This window comes from Saccostrea cucullata, unplaced genomic scaffold, assembly GCF_032062105.1.
Source record: "Saccostrea cucullata isolate Sc308-1 unplaced genomic scaffold, CSIRO_AGI_Scuc_v1 ctg938, whole genome shotgun sequence".
NCBI lineage: Eukaryota > Metazoa > Mollusca > Bivalvia > Ostreida > Ostreidae > Saccostrea > Saccostrea cuccullata.
The window spans coordinates 11,424-26,678 of record NW_026931372.1 but is presented as its reverse complement, the minus strand read 5'-3'; the positions used below and the strand labels follow the sequence as shown (position 1 = coordinate 26,678).

Here is a 15,255-nt window from a genome sequence, read left to right as displayed (position 1 = left end):
TTTGCAAAATGACCATGACTTATTTTTGTGTCAAGGAAAAATCCCTTATTTCATATACCGGTATACGTAATAATATAATATTTTTCTGTCGGTAATAGTGTACGGTGATCTTTGTCAAACAACTCAAGAACAAAATCATGCCAAAATATTTGTTCTTTTGATACTGACCTTTCGTTCTCTATAATTGAAAAATATTGTAAATGTGAAAATGCTGGCTTAGGGAATTTTTTGAGAATTATGTGTTGTAAAGTTTAGTCAAAACAACCACCCTCTGGTCATGAACAATCTTTGTTTCAGGTATGAACTGCCAGTGTTACTTCATTTCAAAGCAAGAATATGCACAGGGTTTTGAAAATCTTTAGAAGGACTCTGAGTATGGTGCCTCACAAATTGCAAAAATAGATTTAAAGTAGGTCTCTAGTGCGATAGAGAACTGTTGCCGAGGTCCTATATTCCACCAGGAACCACTAGGTGCCATGATGAGGTCCCTACTTGGCATAAAATATAAGACCAACAATCATTTACAATTAAAGTAAAACGGTTTATATCAAATGCAAATTAAATTTTACCCACGTTTACAAGGGCCATCAATGATATGGATTTCATCTAATATTACGGAGCCGTTCTTGGAGTGGCTAAAACGAGACTGGAATACTATCTGAAAGAAAATTCTAACATTTTACTACAACCTCTTGGTAACCTTAAATTAAAAAATGAAGCACGATAAAGACAAAAAATATACCAACAAAATTGTAAATAATTTTGGTACAATATAAATATCTAAGAAATAAGATCGTAAACCTTAACAATTCTCATGTCAGGGAAAGAAATGGTACATGAATACAAACAGAAGTTTGTTAATAACAGGTGGGGGGGGGGGATTGGTACCCGTGGATGATCGTATAGATCGTGGAAGGCCTGGTCTCCAAAAACCACATAGATATTGTCAATCAGAAACTCAAGCATCTTTATATATGACTACTTAGTAGGGATGTCAACGAATATTCGAGTATTCGTCTATCGTTCGATCATATAGACTACCGACTAAAATTTCTTTAGTCGGTTACTCGTTAAAAATGTGTTTCGGCAAAGTAATTTTGAAATCAAGGCAATAAACTTATATTTGCCCATTTCATTTATTTACAGATCAATATTTTCATATGTAAAATTAAGGGAATGGTATAACTGTTCAAATGAAATTATTTGTACATCGATGTATATTCGGCAAACATGTCTATTCAGAAAAAGATATTAATTACTAGTAAACAGCTATTACAAAATTGTTAATACATGTAAATCGGGGTCAGTTAATATGAGAGTAATTAAACCGTGTTTTCTTTTTCTGATATTAATTTAATACAGTCATTGATTGTTTACACAATATTTCATGATTAAAATTTATCCCAAGCTCTCGCTCTCTTTGTTTTTATAAGAGACCCGCTTTAATTGATTACCTGTCAAAGACTATTGATGGACACGTAATAAATGGCTTCAATTATGGGGTACATGTACTACCGTTATGCAAAGAAAGGACAAATTCGGCGTATGATATCCTGCATTTAGATAAAACGTGCAGCTAATATCTTAATTTTGAGATTAGATACATTGGATACATATTGATGTACAGTTTTTATTGCACTACGTACATGTTTACAATTCAGAAATTTGTTGTACTATTATAATGATGATAGCATAGGTTAATTATTGTAAACTAGTCTGTAAAAGACAAACAGTGAAACTGGTACGAAAAAATAATCAAAATTAAACGAATATTCGACTATCGTTCGACTAAAGCATCCGACTATTCGACTAAGCTGTCCGAGTAAAATTGACATCCCTACTGCTTAGTAATTGTGTGTGCAATCAGATTTTTTGTTTTTAGTTTTTTAACAAAATAATTTTGGAACGATCCAATGACAAGATAAGAAATTTTTTAAAAAAAAATTATAAAGAAACGAAAGTCTTTTTTTTTTTATATCTTCATGTTTGTTTTACTCATTATTTCTCATATAATACATTGTTATGTCATAAGCAATATGACGCTGCAGTTATGAACTTGATGAATATCATCTAAATTATCCATATTAAGAAATAGCCAGTTTATACAGGGACTTTTGTGACATCATAGCTATTGTGCTTCACAAAAGAACGCTCTGAGTCTTAAAAATATCAAGTTCAAAAGCCTTTTAGGAAACATATAAAAGAAACGCTCAGATTATTGACTTTTTATATCTGATCATGTGATCTAGATTATCCGAAAAGATAATCGAACCACAAAATATATCAAATTGTATTACTTATAATTGTACAACACAATAATGATATAACTTAAGACTCACCAATAAAACTATGTACCTTAGATTTAATTCTGATTGGAAGATCCACTGACATCTCCTGGGGATAATCGCTTATAGGATGTATCCACTTTAGGATTACATTACTGGAGGTGGTCCAGGCGATGTTAATTGCTTCCACGTCAGTGTTCAGGACTTTATTTATATCACTCCTACTTGGTGTGTAAGCCACAGTCAATGAAGCATTTCCTGTTAGTTTATAAGAATAATGAAGGCACTGGACATTTTGAGCATCTGGAAGTTCTTCACTCATCAGATAAAAATTTTGAACAACGTCATTTTGTGGAATACATCGTGTTTTTCTGGCAGAGTAAGAGTAATCTTTCATCTCATGAGCAAAAGATATGAGTGCAGCAGTCTTAAAATTAAAACCTGAAATGAAACAACGAATATTCAGTTGTTTACCTAAATGATTTTTCCGGTGTAGTGCGATGTTTAACCTACTTACAGATACAGTACCGACCGGACACAACATGAAAGAAAGCAGATCCCAACCAAACCTGGATTTGTGTTTTGTGTTTGCTTTGGGTCCGCTGACACCCTAGCAAACCCAAGGCGGACCCAAACCAAACCCAGAGCGGACCTAGGGCGAATGCCAATAGCGAACCCGGATAACAAAAGTGCACTCAGAAAGCGTATCTGGCGTTTTATTATTTCGTAACAGGGCTGTCAGTTCAGTTGCCCAATCCGTGCATCGACCAATCAGTATGCCTTTTGGCATCTGGAACTGATAATAAAATCTGTATCGTATAATTATTAGCATCGCGTATTTATATAAAATATGTATGGATTTACTTTCATATTTTGTAATTCGTTTTAAAAAGAATTATTCAGTTCTCTAGTAAGAAACGTTAATTGTTCAGAAAGTTCAAAATTATCCATCGCTATGAATTATTTCTTTAATTTAAAACATACATATCTTAGACAGGATTTGTGACATCGCTGAATAGTCACGGAAAATTTCGTCTTCTACGTATCACGCATAGCCATACTGGTCAAATTATCGTCGTTTATATTATCAAACAATTTTATCCATCTTCAACAGCCGAACAGTAACTGCTCAATATTTGAAAATATGATTTTAAGTATGCTATCTATCGTAATATAGTGATACTGATAAAAGATGCAAATTTTGTTTTAGAATCGAAAGATGAATCATACATGTAACAAGCATCAGAAGAGGTATTTGGAGTACCTTTCTCAGACTGCATTAAAATTGTACCGCCGATTCTGTACCTTTGCAATCGATGTGCATGTGTGTAAATTCAGCTACAGTAAAACAATTCTCATTGCCGAACGTGCATATGCAAACTAAACCGTAGTTCGTAGAAATGCCATCGCAAATCTGTGCAGGAGCCTATTAAATAACCTGCACATATTAATTATATACGACAATATTTTGGAAAATGGTCAATAAAAGAAGATTGAGATTTCCCATGCTTATTCAAAGTTATATGAAAAAAAAGATGTAGTAATAATAACTGCGACTAACGCAGACGATAATCGCTATCAAACTTTTCTCCTCCATTTTTTATAAACGTGCAAATTTGTTACCTTGTAATTTTTTTTTATTTCCTATTCAAATTTATCACTTTTTTTTTCTTTAAGGGACATCAAAAATATTTTATTTATGTATAAACACGTACCTAAATTCGAATAAATACATTCATTTAATTCTAATTTGTAATTCGTTTTTATTTTCTCTTATCTTCACAAAAATGCGTAACATGCATTATAAGCATACCATTAATGATATTTATTGAGACACTCACAGAAACTTTGTTATATTGAGCGCCTCTTATTTTACTTTATGAGTAGAACAATTTTGATTTCCCATGGCAAAACATGGACACTGCCATTCTTTCTTCAATATAATATAAGGGGTACCCACCTCTTATCAACAACTCCTTCGAAACCACTGAATAAAATTTAATGACACTTTCAAAGAATCTTTATATATGTAAAGCAATTGTGACCTCATATTTTACTTTTTGATCTGACATATATTTCAAGTCTCCCATAGAAAACATGGACTTTGCAATATAATCATATTGAAGGGGGGGGGGTATCGTTTTGTGAGTTCAGTTCCCATAGTACCTCTAGTTTATTTTAGCATTCACAAAAAGTTAATTATAAATCTGTATAACTTAAATATGCAGTATGATGTATGTGTACAAATAGTGGCTACCTTTTATTACTGGGTCTCTTTCAGCTTCATCTGCAGTCATTCTAGTCCAAGCCGTGGTATTAAATGTTTTACTTCTAAGGTTCATATTAATAAAATATGATTTGCATTCGTCATTAAGTTGATCTCTGTAGCGGCATACATACAGTCTATCATTTAAGGGATAGGTTACTTTCCATCCACACAAATCCTTCTCAAAATCACAATCAACTGCAAAAGCAATCAAATGAAAATTTAGAAATCGGAATTGTGAAGAATACCATCTCTAATAGATAAATACATTATAAAAGAAGAAAATCCTGGTTGGTGATCTATTGTAAGTAGATATTTTATTTTATAAATATTTAAAGCAAAGTAGATGATGCACTTTTAATAATTAAAATTCAGAATAATCTCAAGAGAAAAAACAAACAAATGTGGCATTATCATGAGGAAAGTGCGTAAAAAACAATGTGCATCGGAGATTAGTTTTGTTTTAATCATCTTCATCACCAAAAATTAAATAAAATGAAAAAAGAAGAAAAGAGAAAAGCTTTTTTCATTCAGTGCTAACATGTTGATGTAATCGGGGATTCGAATTGACAAATATATATATTTCAAATAAGATTTTACAATTAAAGGTTTCTTTAACTATGCAACGGATTCATTGAAGGTCATTAATTCCCTCTTCAATTTAGTTTTACTAATAATACTAATATAATGATATAACAATCCCTTTTTAAGATATAAAGAACATTAAAAACACGACTTTGAAATTATACTTAATTCCGTTTACCTGTACACATGTTTCTCTATATTATCTCACAAAACAGTTTAACTTATTATTTAAATACGTTAAATGTGTTTTACGAGGAAAAAAAACTTATCTTTCCTTACCTGGATGTTTTCCTCTTCCATAAATAGATAAAATCTGAATCAAAAATAGCAACGTTAATGTACACCTAACCATATTTCTTTCCTTGAAAAACAACAATGACGTTTTCGTACGCAGGTGTCAATGGTTATGATAGAAACAGACATTAGAGACACACTAACAACTGTTGGCAATAACAAAATCGATTTAGTAGAAAATATCTTTAGTATCATCACTGCTAATTCCGAATTGGATTAAAAGGAAACAAAAACAACAAAATAACATTTTGCTAGTGTTTAATCCCTTTTTTCTAAATGTTAAGTAAACATTCTTTCGAAATACATTCAGAACAGTTGACACAAGCAAAAATTATTAGTATATTTTGGAGCAATTTTTGTTTATAATAATTCAAATAAAACTTTAAATTTTTAAAATATAAAGAACTCGTAGACATTTTTTGCCAAAATATTACCTCTCTGCATCTGTTCTTATGAATGCATGCGTTTTTGTCACATTAAATCACTTTTTGTATAAATAAAAATAAATAAAAAAAAAAAGAAATTGCATGAGAAATTAAAATTTATGCTGACAAAGTGTTTAACACATCCTAAGCTGTTATTTTCATTGGTTCAATGTGTATCAAAAGTATCTATTATATGAGGAAACATATCATTATATACCGGTAGTTTTGACACTTATTCACGAACATTCGACACGACGAAGCGAAAAGCACCAGAAAATCGTATTAGGTATTTTTTTTTATTAAAAGTTTCTTATTATTCAGCATCAATTGTTCAGTACTTGTACATATTGTACAGAAAATAAGGTTCTCTTATAGATTCCATAAGAAAAAAAATAACACAGTTCAGGTTTCAAACTGAAATATTTTGGTGAATAGACGCAAATCTCAAAAAATATACCCTGAATCCTTGAAAATAAGCCTCGGTTTATTTTATTTTAAGTTTTGGTAAGAAAATTGGGGGGGGGGGGGTTCAAAACCGTCTTATTTTCAAATTGCGGCTTATTATCAAATACAAAAACTGGTAAACAACAAGAATATAATCACAACTTTTATCAAAAATAATTGGTAATTGATCGATTGAGAACTACTTTTTCGTTCTAAAATTAGAATATATATGTAAACTTCCGTAAGAATTAGATAAATAGTATTCAAATGTTTTAATTTTGTGCGTTTGTTTTAAAAGCAGTGAGCTTTTAGCAATGGAGACTGCTAAACGTTCATCGTGAATTTATAGAAAAATTAGGAACGGCTTATTTTCAAAACAGGCTTATTTTCGAGTAATTTTCATTGCAAGAAATAGGTGGTTTATTTTTTAAACTGGCTAATTATCAAATCCGTTTTATTTTCAAGGTTTTAGGGTATTATGCTTTCAGAAAACCGTTGAGTCAAGTACGTTGCAGGGAATAGTAAACATGAAGTGCTTATATGATGTAGACCAGTGACATGGTGTTAAAAAAAGAAATAGAGTATAAAAAGAAAATTGAAATTTTAATATTTTGTTTGACGTAACTAGAATAAATTCGAAAAATATAAATTCATGCATTGCACAAATACTATACCTTATAGTCTTATAGAGACTATACAGAACAGAATAACAGGTCTGTATTTATAAAGATAGTATATAAAGATGTTTATTGAATTAAAATTATCAACCAATTTGTTTAAAAACTTTCACTCCCATCCTTTTTTGTTCTAACAACTTTGGATTAAAAATCAAGGAATAATATTGACAAAATGTCAAATTTGCTCTCAATGACTAATAATTGATAATACAATACAATGCACTTCATTTGATGAGCAAACCATCCATCCAAAGGTTAAACTATTTGATGAGATTTCTTTATTTTCTTAGTTATGGGTGCACGATACGAGGGGCATTTCAAAAGTTCTGAGAACTGTTTAATAAAAAAATTAACTGTTTCACGGAAATTATTGAGTTTATATCACTGGAAAATTCAGAAAAATATTCACAAATTGTGAATTTTATAATTTTATGACGTAATAACTCCGAAATAATTTAATAATTCAAATTTAAAGAAAACTTTTGCACATTACTCGCGATCGGACACAAGCTAATGGACGCAAATGTCAGTTGGTGGACTGTTTACATAGACTACAATCTATCATATGGTGTTCTATTTCGGGGATCATTTTGGTCTGAAATGGTTTGAGCGAGAATCAAACTTAACATGTTTTTATCGAATCTCGCTCAAAATGTTGTGTAAAAAAGACCTAACTGTAAGAAAAAGACATAGTTGGCAATCAATGAAAAATAGGAGATTGTGTTACAAAGCTTATAGCATAATTTCGTCAGGTGTTTTAACCAGATTTGTGGGATCGATGAAGTCTCAAGAGAAATTAGGTTTAGTATGCCCCATATTTTCTCGTAAAATCCAAAATGGCGCCGGCGCAGTTGTAACCCACCGAACCTCCACAAATATATGTTTAACTAAAATGTTTATAGTGTAATAGTATACAGGTTAAAAGATAGGAGCGGAATTTTCTATCATCAAGTGTAAGCACATCCTCCCCTTCAAAAAATATAACCAACAGAGATCAGACACATTAACCTATAAATAATACAAATATGTGAAATGGGAATAAATCACGGAGAACTGGAAATTCCTGAGGTGGGATCAGGTGCAAAGGAGGAGTAAGTATAACCTGTTGACAGATCACACCTGTCGTGAGCTCGAGCCCTATGTCATATGTAGAAATGGTGTTCATTCTGTTCATTTGCATATCAGCAATTTTGGAACTATAATGGCGGCCGATTCCATATAGGTTTATATAGAGAAAATACAAAAAATCGCAATTTTTTTTATATCCTTCCTATTTCGAATAAAGTTCTTCCGCCGATGGTTAGATTCTTTCTTATATTTTCTACCGGAAATGACAAGATTGTAAATACCAAATTGAAAGTTGCGACCGCCTTTTTGATTTGAAAATTCGAATCGAGATTGTATTGTTTTAATGAAGGAAAAAGAATAGAATTATTGTTTTTATCATTTTTGATGATAAAATGTAAGTGTTTATTGTAAGTTGACAAAGTTCTTCCGCCGATTTAAAGGTTCAGAAGAGAGCTTTTTTCTATAAAATACACATGATGTTCCATTCCATGAGGAGTTACGACCGCCTTTTTAATTTGAAAACGGCAATTTTTTACGTTATGGTGACCGAAATAATGAAGTGAAAACGATATTCAGAGTCGTCAGCTGTTAATCACACAAAATACAATACGCCAGGATACTACCTATGACGGAGACTTGAATAAAATCCAAAACGATGCAGGTTTGCAGGTTTCATCATTAAGTTACACAGAAATAGAATATTTTAAGTTTATACAATATCTTATGAATATTAATGAGGAATTAATCTCGTGGAAGTTATCTCATGAATAAATTGCACGCCATTTCTCCATATGTATTGATAATTAAGGTAGACGTATCTCTACGTAGTCAAATGAATATTAAATAAAACAATTTCCTAGCTTTTTACATGAAAAAGTCTGCAAAAATACTAGCCAATGATGGGTTTCATTTGCGAAAAAGATCGTTATAACTATTATAAATCCAAGAAATGCCGACTTTAGCCAAGAATGCTGAAATCCATGTAGTATTATCTTATCAGTGATGCATCAATTTAAACTGTACCCAGAGCAAGCCCTTGAGTATTGAAAAAGTTTAGAGACGTGAATATCATGAGCAGGTAAAAGTAAAATATTACTAAATAGATAAAAAAAAATTATAATGAAAGTTGAAGTCATCTCCTTTAAGTTTATCGTCTGTAGTCTGTATAACATCCAAAAAGGCCTTTAATTGCAACATTTTAGCGTTTAATTGCAATATTGGAGAGGTTAATCAGTTCTGCATACCGTGTAATTCTACAAGACTTGTTGTACACAACGTGTAGATTTGCAAGTACATGCAAGTGAGAACTTGTACATGTAGCTTCTTACCGACGTTCGATCCTGATATTCAAAGTCTTAAACTTTTTTTGCCAAGCATATTTTTAATTTCTACATACATAGCTTAATCAAAATTCAAATCAAATAATGGGGGTCAGTACGCTTTTTTTGCGCTGCAGTACATTTAATATGACCTTTTCGCACTGAAATTTGTGTCTCAATTAAAAATTAAACTTTTGACGTTTTCACTCCAATATCTTTATCCAATTAAAGCATGAAACAAAATGAACTCTAAGTTTGTTTAAAAAAAAAACACTAAAAAATGTTGACTAAGAAAAATTTTCAAATTGCTTCGCATAATTAATTATTTGACCTTTCTGCACTAATAAGAAGTGCTTTTTTCTTGCATTGAAAATTAAATAAGCTAGAAAATTATTTTAAAGTCTAAATCTTTTTCCTGATTTTAAGCAAATAGACCAAATTCATCTTGAATATTTAGAAAAGAACATCAAAAGTTGGGTTACATGATGTAAATGTAAATTTTCAGATATTACTAAAAAAAAGTGTAAATTTTACGTTAAAATTGGCTCCATTTTTTCCCAGATTTTCAGAATATATTTACAATATTTGTCACACCTTGTTGATAGAATTCATAAGAAATAATTTACTAGATATTTTAGAACCAGCATAACACATTTCACTGCAAAAATCAGCTTCTTGTACAACCAGGATGGAAAAATAGAAATCCAGAACTATTATTGTTCAAAATGGAAAAACTGATCATTTTGGTTTTAAAAAAAACCTTCCGCCACAAAATATAGTCCCTATCTTTATTCTATTTGAATGGAATTTAATCGCGGTTTTTTCATTGAATATAGTCAAAGAACTATATGCGGTATATTGCATATATTTGCCCCCATTATAGTCAAATTTTGAAAACTTCCTGAAATGTGTTGAATTCAATAAATTGTATGACAAATATAAATTAACAGAACATATTATTGTGTCAAAGCAGTGTATTCACAATTTTTGTTTTCATGACGTCACAAACTAGTCCGATTTTATATCCTTTTTCAGAAAGAGGTCAAAATGGACAAAAATTCAACAATTTTAGCTTTAAAATTTATAGAGCGCAAGTTTGTTCAGGAACAATATTGATATATTTCATTGATATTATCATTCTACATATTATATCAAAATATTGATCCTGAACACACATGCGCTCGGTGACTTTTACTCAAAATATCTAAGAAATATGTACATTTTTCTGTAAAATTCATAAAAAAACTCAAATTAACGTCATGTTTGTGACGTCATTACGTACATATGGCGTCATTACTTATGAAAATATTCAGTGCTTTGAGGTCAGCATATATTCCCCTGTTTAAGGGGCAATATCACTCTGCTCCAAATTTCACATCTTTTTAAAAAAAATCCAGACATTGATTTTTAGCAACAACTATAGCATTAAATTCAAATGGAAAATAGTTTGAAGTATGAAGCGTTGCTTACTTTTTCAGAAATGAATAATAAGTCAAATCATGATGTGAAGAAAATATGGTAAATAGAAATATTAATTATTTTTTATCTCACAATTAAATTAGAAATATGAGGTATATATAAAAATAATATTTACTCTCATACCTATCTAATTCCCATTAGAAAACATACTGAAGGCTGCTTTTTAAATCAGAATTACAAATTGTTTTCTGTGCATGTAAAATAACACGTATCCATAAACAAGAGTTATCGTTCCATTATCGCCCTTGAAAATATTTTTTAATGAAACCAAAAAATAATTAAATGTTTATAAACAATACTGCATCTGAAATTTCTGTACAATTAAAAGAATTATACTTTAAGAGATAGAGATTTCTTAATTTACACTGTTTAAAGGAACTGAGTATAAATGTTTTAAGTGAATTATTATAAATAATTGATGTACATACTAGCAATAGAAACTATAAATTAACATTTGTACAATAGAATAGGTTTGATAGAGTTGACTATGAAATGGTCCCCATGATTGAAAATTGTAAATTCTGATATGACAATTCACTGCATTTCATGACAAAATGTCTGAAGAAAGTTATCTCTCTTATCGGAAGAGTTATCTCTCTTATCAGAGGGATATTCCACCTTAAAAACTTAGTTAAATATATCTCCGTCAAAGTTTGATTTGGGGGGCAAATATTGGTTATTACCGAATAAAGTTATTTGCACTGCAGAATTCAGATTTAATATTAGAACTTAACAAAGATGCAGAATTTTATAAATAAAGGACCTGACCAAAATACGTTCAAAATCGCAGGATCGAACGTCCTTAAACTCGAACTACAAGTTATATATTTTTTCAGCCGGTGTTTGGTATGAAGTTGAGAATTTATTACGTACATCTGAAGTATATTTTTATATTTCAAGTCATAGATTTCTTTGATACAAATGGATTGTAAAGTGCCGTGCAAAAATGACGTTCTACACGTACCGGTACACGTGCAGTTTGATAAACAGAACAGACTGATAGTAACTCGTACGTGTAAAATTACTTCCAACTTTGCATGTAGAAGTAGAAAGACACGGTCAAATGCATAACATCTCTAATTATTGCGTTTAATCGCAAAAATATTATTGCGTTTAAACGCAAAAACTATCAGGCTTAATCGCAATCAACGCAACTTGTATTGCGTTTAAAAAGCAATAAACATTGCGATTAAACTCAATCTTTTGTGTTTAACCGCAATGATTTCTCGCGATTATAATCAATATTAATATTTTAAAAAAGTGTCTTCCCTTGAGCTGGCCCCCAACGAGTTTCAATACATTAATCCGAACCGTTAGAATAATCTTAAGGAATTTCACACATTGTGACTGTAATGATGATAACTTGGAAATTAACAGATTTAATATGACCAGTTAACATAATATTGTAGATGTATATACACTTTATGTCGTGATTTGAAGACCACTTATTCTTAACATCCTTTTACTCGATGTCTGCTTAGAAAATATGCAATCTTCCTTACTGAATAATCAAAATATTCAATCAAAATGTTGTATTTCTTACTTACCAAATTTATAATTTAAGTTATCAACTTTGTTTCCTGCACACATTATGGATTCCTGTTGCTTTCGATGAATTTTCTGATGCAGATTTAATATTGATAACATATGATCTTTGGCTTAAAATATTTCAAGTTGAAGGAATAGATTTGTCCTTAAATATAAAGGAAAACTGAAAACATAATAGGATAGGTATAAAAGTGTGGATAGTCAAGAATGCTTGTTTTGACATTTGCAACAAAATAAATTAATAGGTACGATTTATTATCAACTCCCCAACCTTTTATATAGCAAAATTTTTACTCGTGAAATTATCGTATAGGCTACAGCCTTTTTTGCCTATACGGAATATACGCCTCTGGCATTAATATTTTGAAGTGAAAGCAGTGAGTCTTTGTAAAATCTTTTAAAAAGAGGCACGGTGTCACGGCAAAAAAATCATTGTTGATGAGAACCATAATTTCTCAATGACCCTGAGTGCCGTGTAAAGGTGTAAATGGAAGCCCGACACCGGTATTTTTTGGCGTCTCTTTATGATGTAAAATTCTCGAACGGGACGTAAAACAATATACAATCAATCAATCAATCAATATACCGATTTTTATTACAATTCTGATCAGTATTTAGACGAAAATATTAATTCGGTCGTTTCAATTCAAATTCGTGTGAAAAATATTTATTTAAAAATATTAATATTACAGTTTATAATTTACTCAGTTATACTCCTCAAAGGCTAAATGTGGTATAAAGAGATGAAAGCAATTCAACTTTTATTAAAATTCGTAGATTTTGCTTATTTAAGAAGGCTGAATATGAAGCGGTGAAGAAGATATCATTTTGAGTTTGCAGGATTTGAGCTAGGAGTGGATACATATCTAGAGAGCGACAGAAAATAGAGAATTATATTTGGATGACAGTGGCGAATAAGTATTCGAAGGTGCCTGTTACAACGCACTTTGAGAAATTACACACACTTTGAAAATTTTTTTCAAAGTGCATTAAATTTGGGACCAAGATAATGCACTTTGAAAAAATAAATAAATTTCTTTTCAAAGTGCGTTAATATGGACCATTCCTTTGAAAAAAGAATGTAAAGCTTGATAAATATTTTTACAAATAATCGGTATGATAATTTATGACCCTGGTTGGATAACTCTTTTTATGATAAGGTCACTTCAGGACATGAGATATTGATATATGTTAGGCTTTGATAAAAACTATAAAGAAAAAATAGAGAGATTATTGTTTAATGTCATTATTTCGTTTCTTTTTTTAAGTTCTAGACTGTAATAAGTAGATGTGTGTGGGGGGGGGGGGGGGGCTACAAGTGAATGACTTAAAGTATAGTACGTATCTCGAGCAAGGGGGGAGGCAATTTGATTTTTCAAAACTATGAAAATTCTTTCTCTCTAAGATGTTTAACTGTACTTAAAAATTTCTATTTTTCATCTTTTTTAAGTTAATTCATTTACTGAAAGTTTTCAACGTCATACCAGTTATGTAAATATATATTCTTATTTTGGGTATATCATAGGCATCGAAACCTGGCGAAGGGCAAAGAAAAAGGGGGGGGGGGCTCTTAGCCCCCATTTATTTCGGAACTATATCGATCATATAGGCATTAAAAATGCTACTTACGCTTTTTTTGGTTAATTACTCCCCTCCCTCGTTTTATTTGTTAACCAACGCCTCTGTATTGAAAGAGGCTGAGAGATCTTCTACCCGTCTTCTCCTCTTCTCAACTGGAGTTAATCAATTCATAAATATTTTTTTGAAAGATAAATACTGAAATAAAATCTTTTCATTCGTAAAATCTTAATTCAGATTTTTTTTTGTTTCTACATATTTTTTTTCAAAGTGCCTTAAGTGTCTCCATGGTAAAATATATTGATGTAAACTCTTAACGCACTTTGAAATTTTAATTAAAGTGCGTTCATTTTGTTCCAAATTTAACATACGTTGATTTTTTTTCAAAGTGCGTTGATTTGTCCCAATTTTAACGCACTTTGAATTTTTTTTTCAAAGTGTGTAATTTTTTCAAAGTGCGTTGCCACAGTACCCCCAACGACATTCACACCGAAATCAATGGATAGGTGATAGTGAATATGGAAAATTGAATATATATTCGAAATAACGGCTGAATTTTTAAAATTGTATTCTTGTGTTAAATAAAGGTCCCTCATGTTTAATCACACAAGTACCATACACACGTGATCGATGTACAATAAACACAATCAGATATACTTGTTTTGGAAAGAGCAAGCAGGAAGAATGAAAAAGGACCTTGTTTATCATATTTAGAATCTTCTATATCCTCTACTGAAGTATGTTTTTTAAGTGGAATATATCTTTTTATTATACCTCTGTTTATTTTTTCTATATAAAAATAAGACGAATAAACATGCTATTTTTTCTAAACAGTCTCTACCGTGAAATAGTTTTTGTGCTATTTGCCCATGGTGAATAGTCCTCAAACTATTCAACGGCAGCATTCGATTTCCCTCGCTTTTCATCTGTGATAAAACTTCTGATTTTACATGGATTGTGACGCGTATATATTATGACGTAACAAAAGTTAAGTCAGAACCGGTATAATATGGAATATCATAATTGTGTGTACCCTGGACTCCCAAAAGTTAACAAAAGTTAAGTCAGCATCGGTATAATAAAACACCTATTTACTGACTATTCGGACAATAGCAAGTTTATCGTCCCCCTCGACAGCAAACTATTTCCCTCGGCTGCGCCTCGGGAAATAGTTTGCTGTCTTGGGGGATGATAAACTTGCTATTGTCCTCATAGCCAGTAAATAGGTGTATACTGTATATTCATTGGTTCATTCCCTCAGTGAATCATAAAGTAATGATAAACTCA

The 15,255-nt window shown here is 31.0% G+C and overlaps 1 protein-coding gene across 1 annotated transcript; it reads right to left on the bottom strand.

Annotated features, from left to right (window-relative positions):
- Positions 1-358: 358 nt before the first annotated feature.
- LOC134232377 (uncharacterized) lies at positions 359-4,582 on the bottom strand. The gene is made up of 4 exons (XM_062714324.1): positions 4,543-4,582; positions 2,356-2,726; positions 570-658; positions 359-488 (listed from the first exon to the last, which is right to left on the bottom strand). Exons 1-4 carry the CDS (start codon positions 4,580-4,582, stop codon positions 359-361), a joined length of 630 nt encoding a protein of 209 aa, XP_062570308.1.
- Positions 4,583-15,255: the final 10,673 nt, after the last annotated feature.

Excerpts from the sequence above, each read along its gene's own strand:
- LOC134232377 (XM_062714324.1), bottom strand. The coding sequence starts at position 4,582 with ATGACTGCAGATGAAGCTGAAAGAGACCCAGTAATAAAAG. Across the intron at positions 659-2,355 it reads CAATCAGAATTAAATCTAAG|ATAGTATTCCAGTCTCGTTT; the intron begins GTACATAGTTTT and ends ATTTTCTTTCAG. Across the intron at positions 489-569 it reads GATGGCCCTTGTAAACGTGG|GGACCTCATCATGGCACCTA; the intron begins GTAAAATTTAAT and ends TATGCCAAGTAG.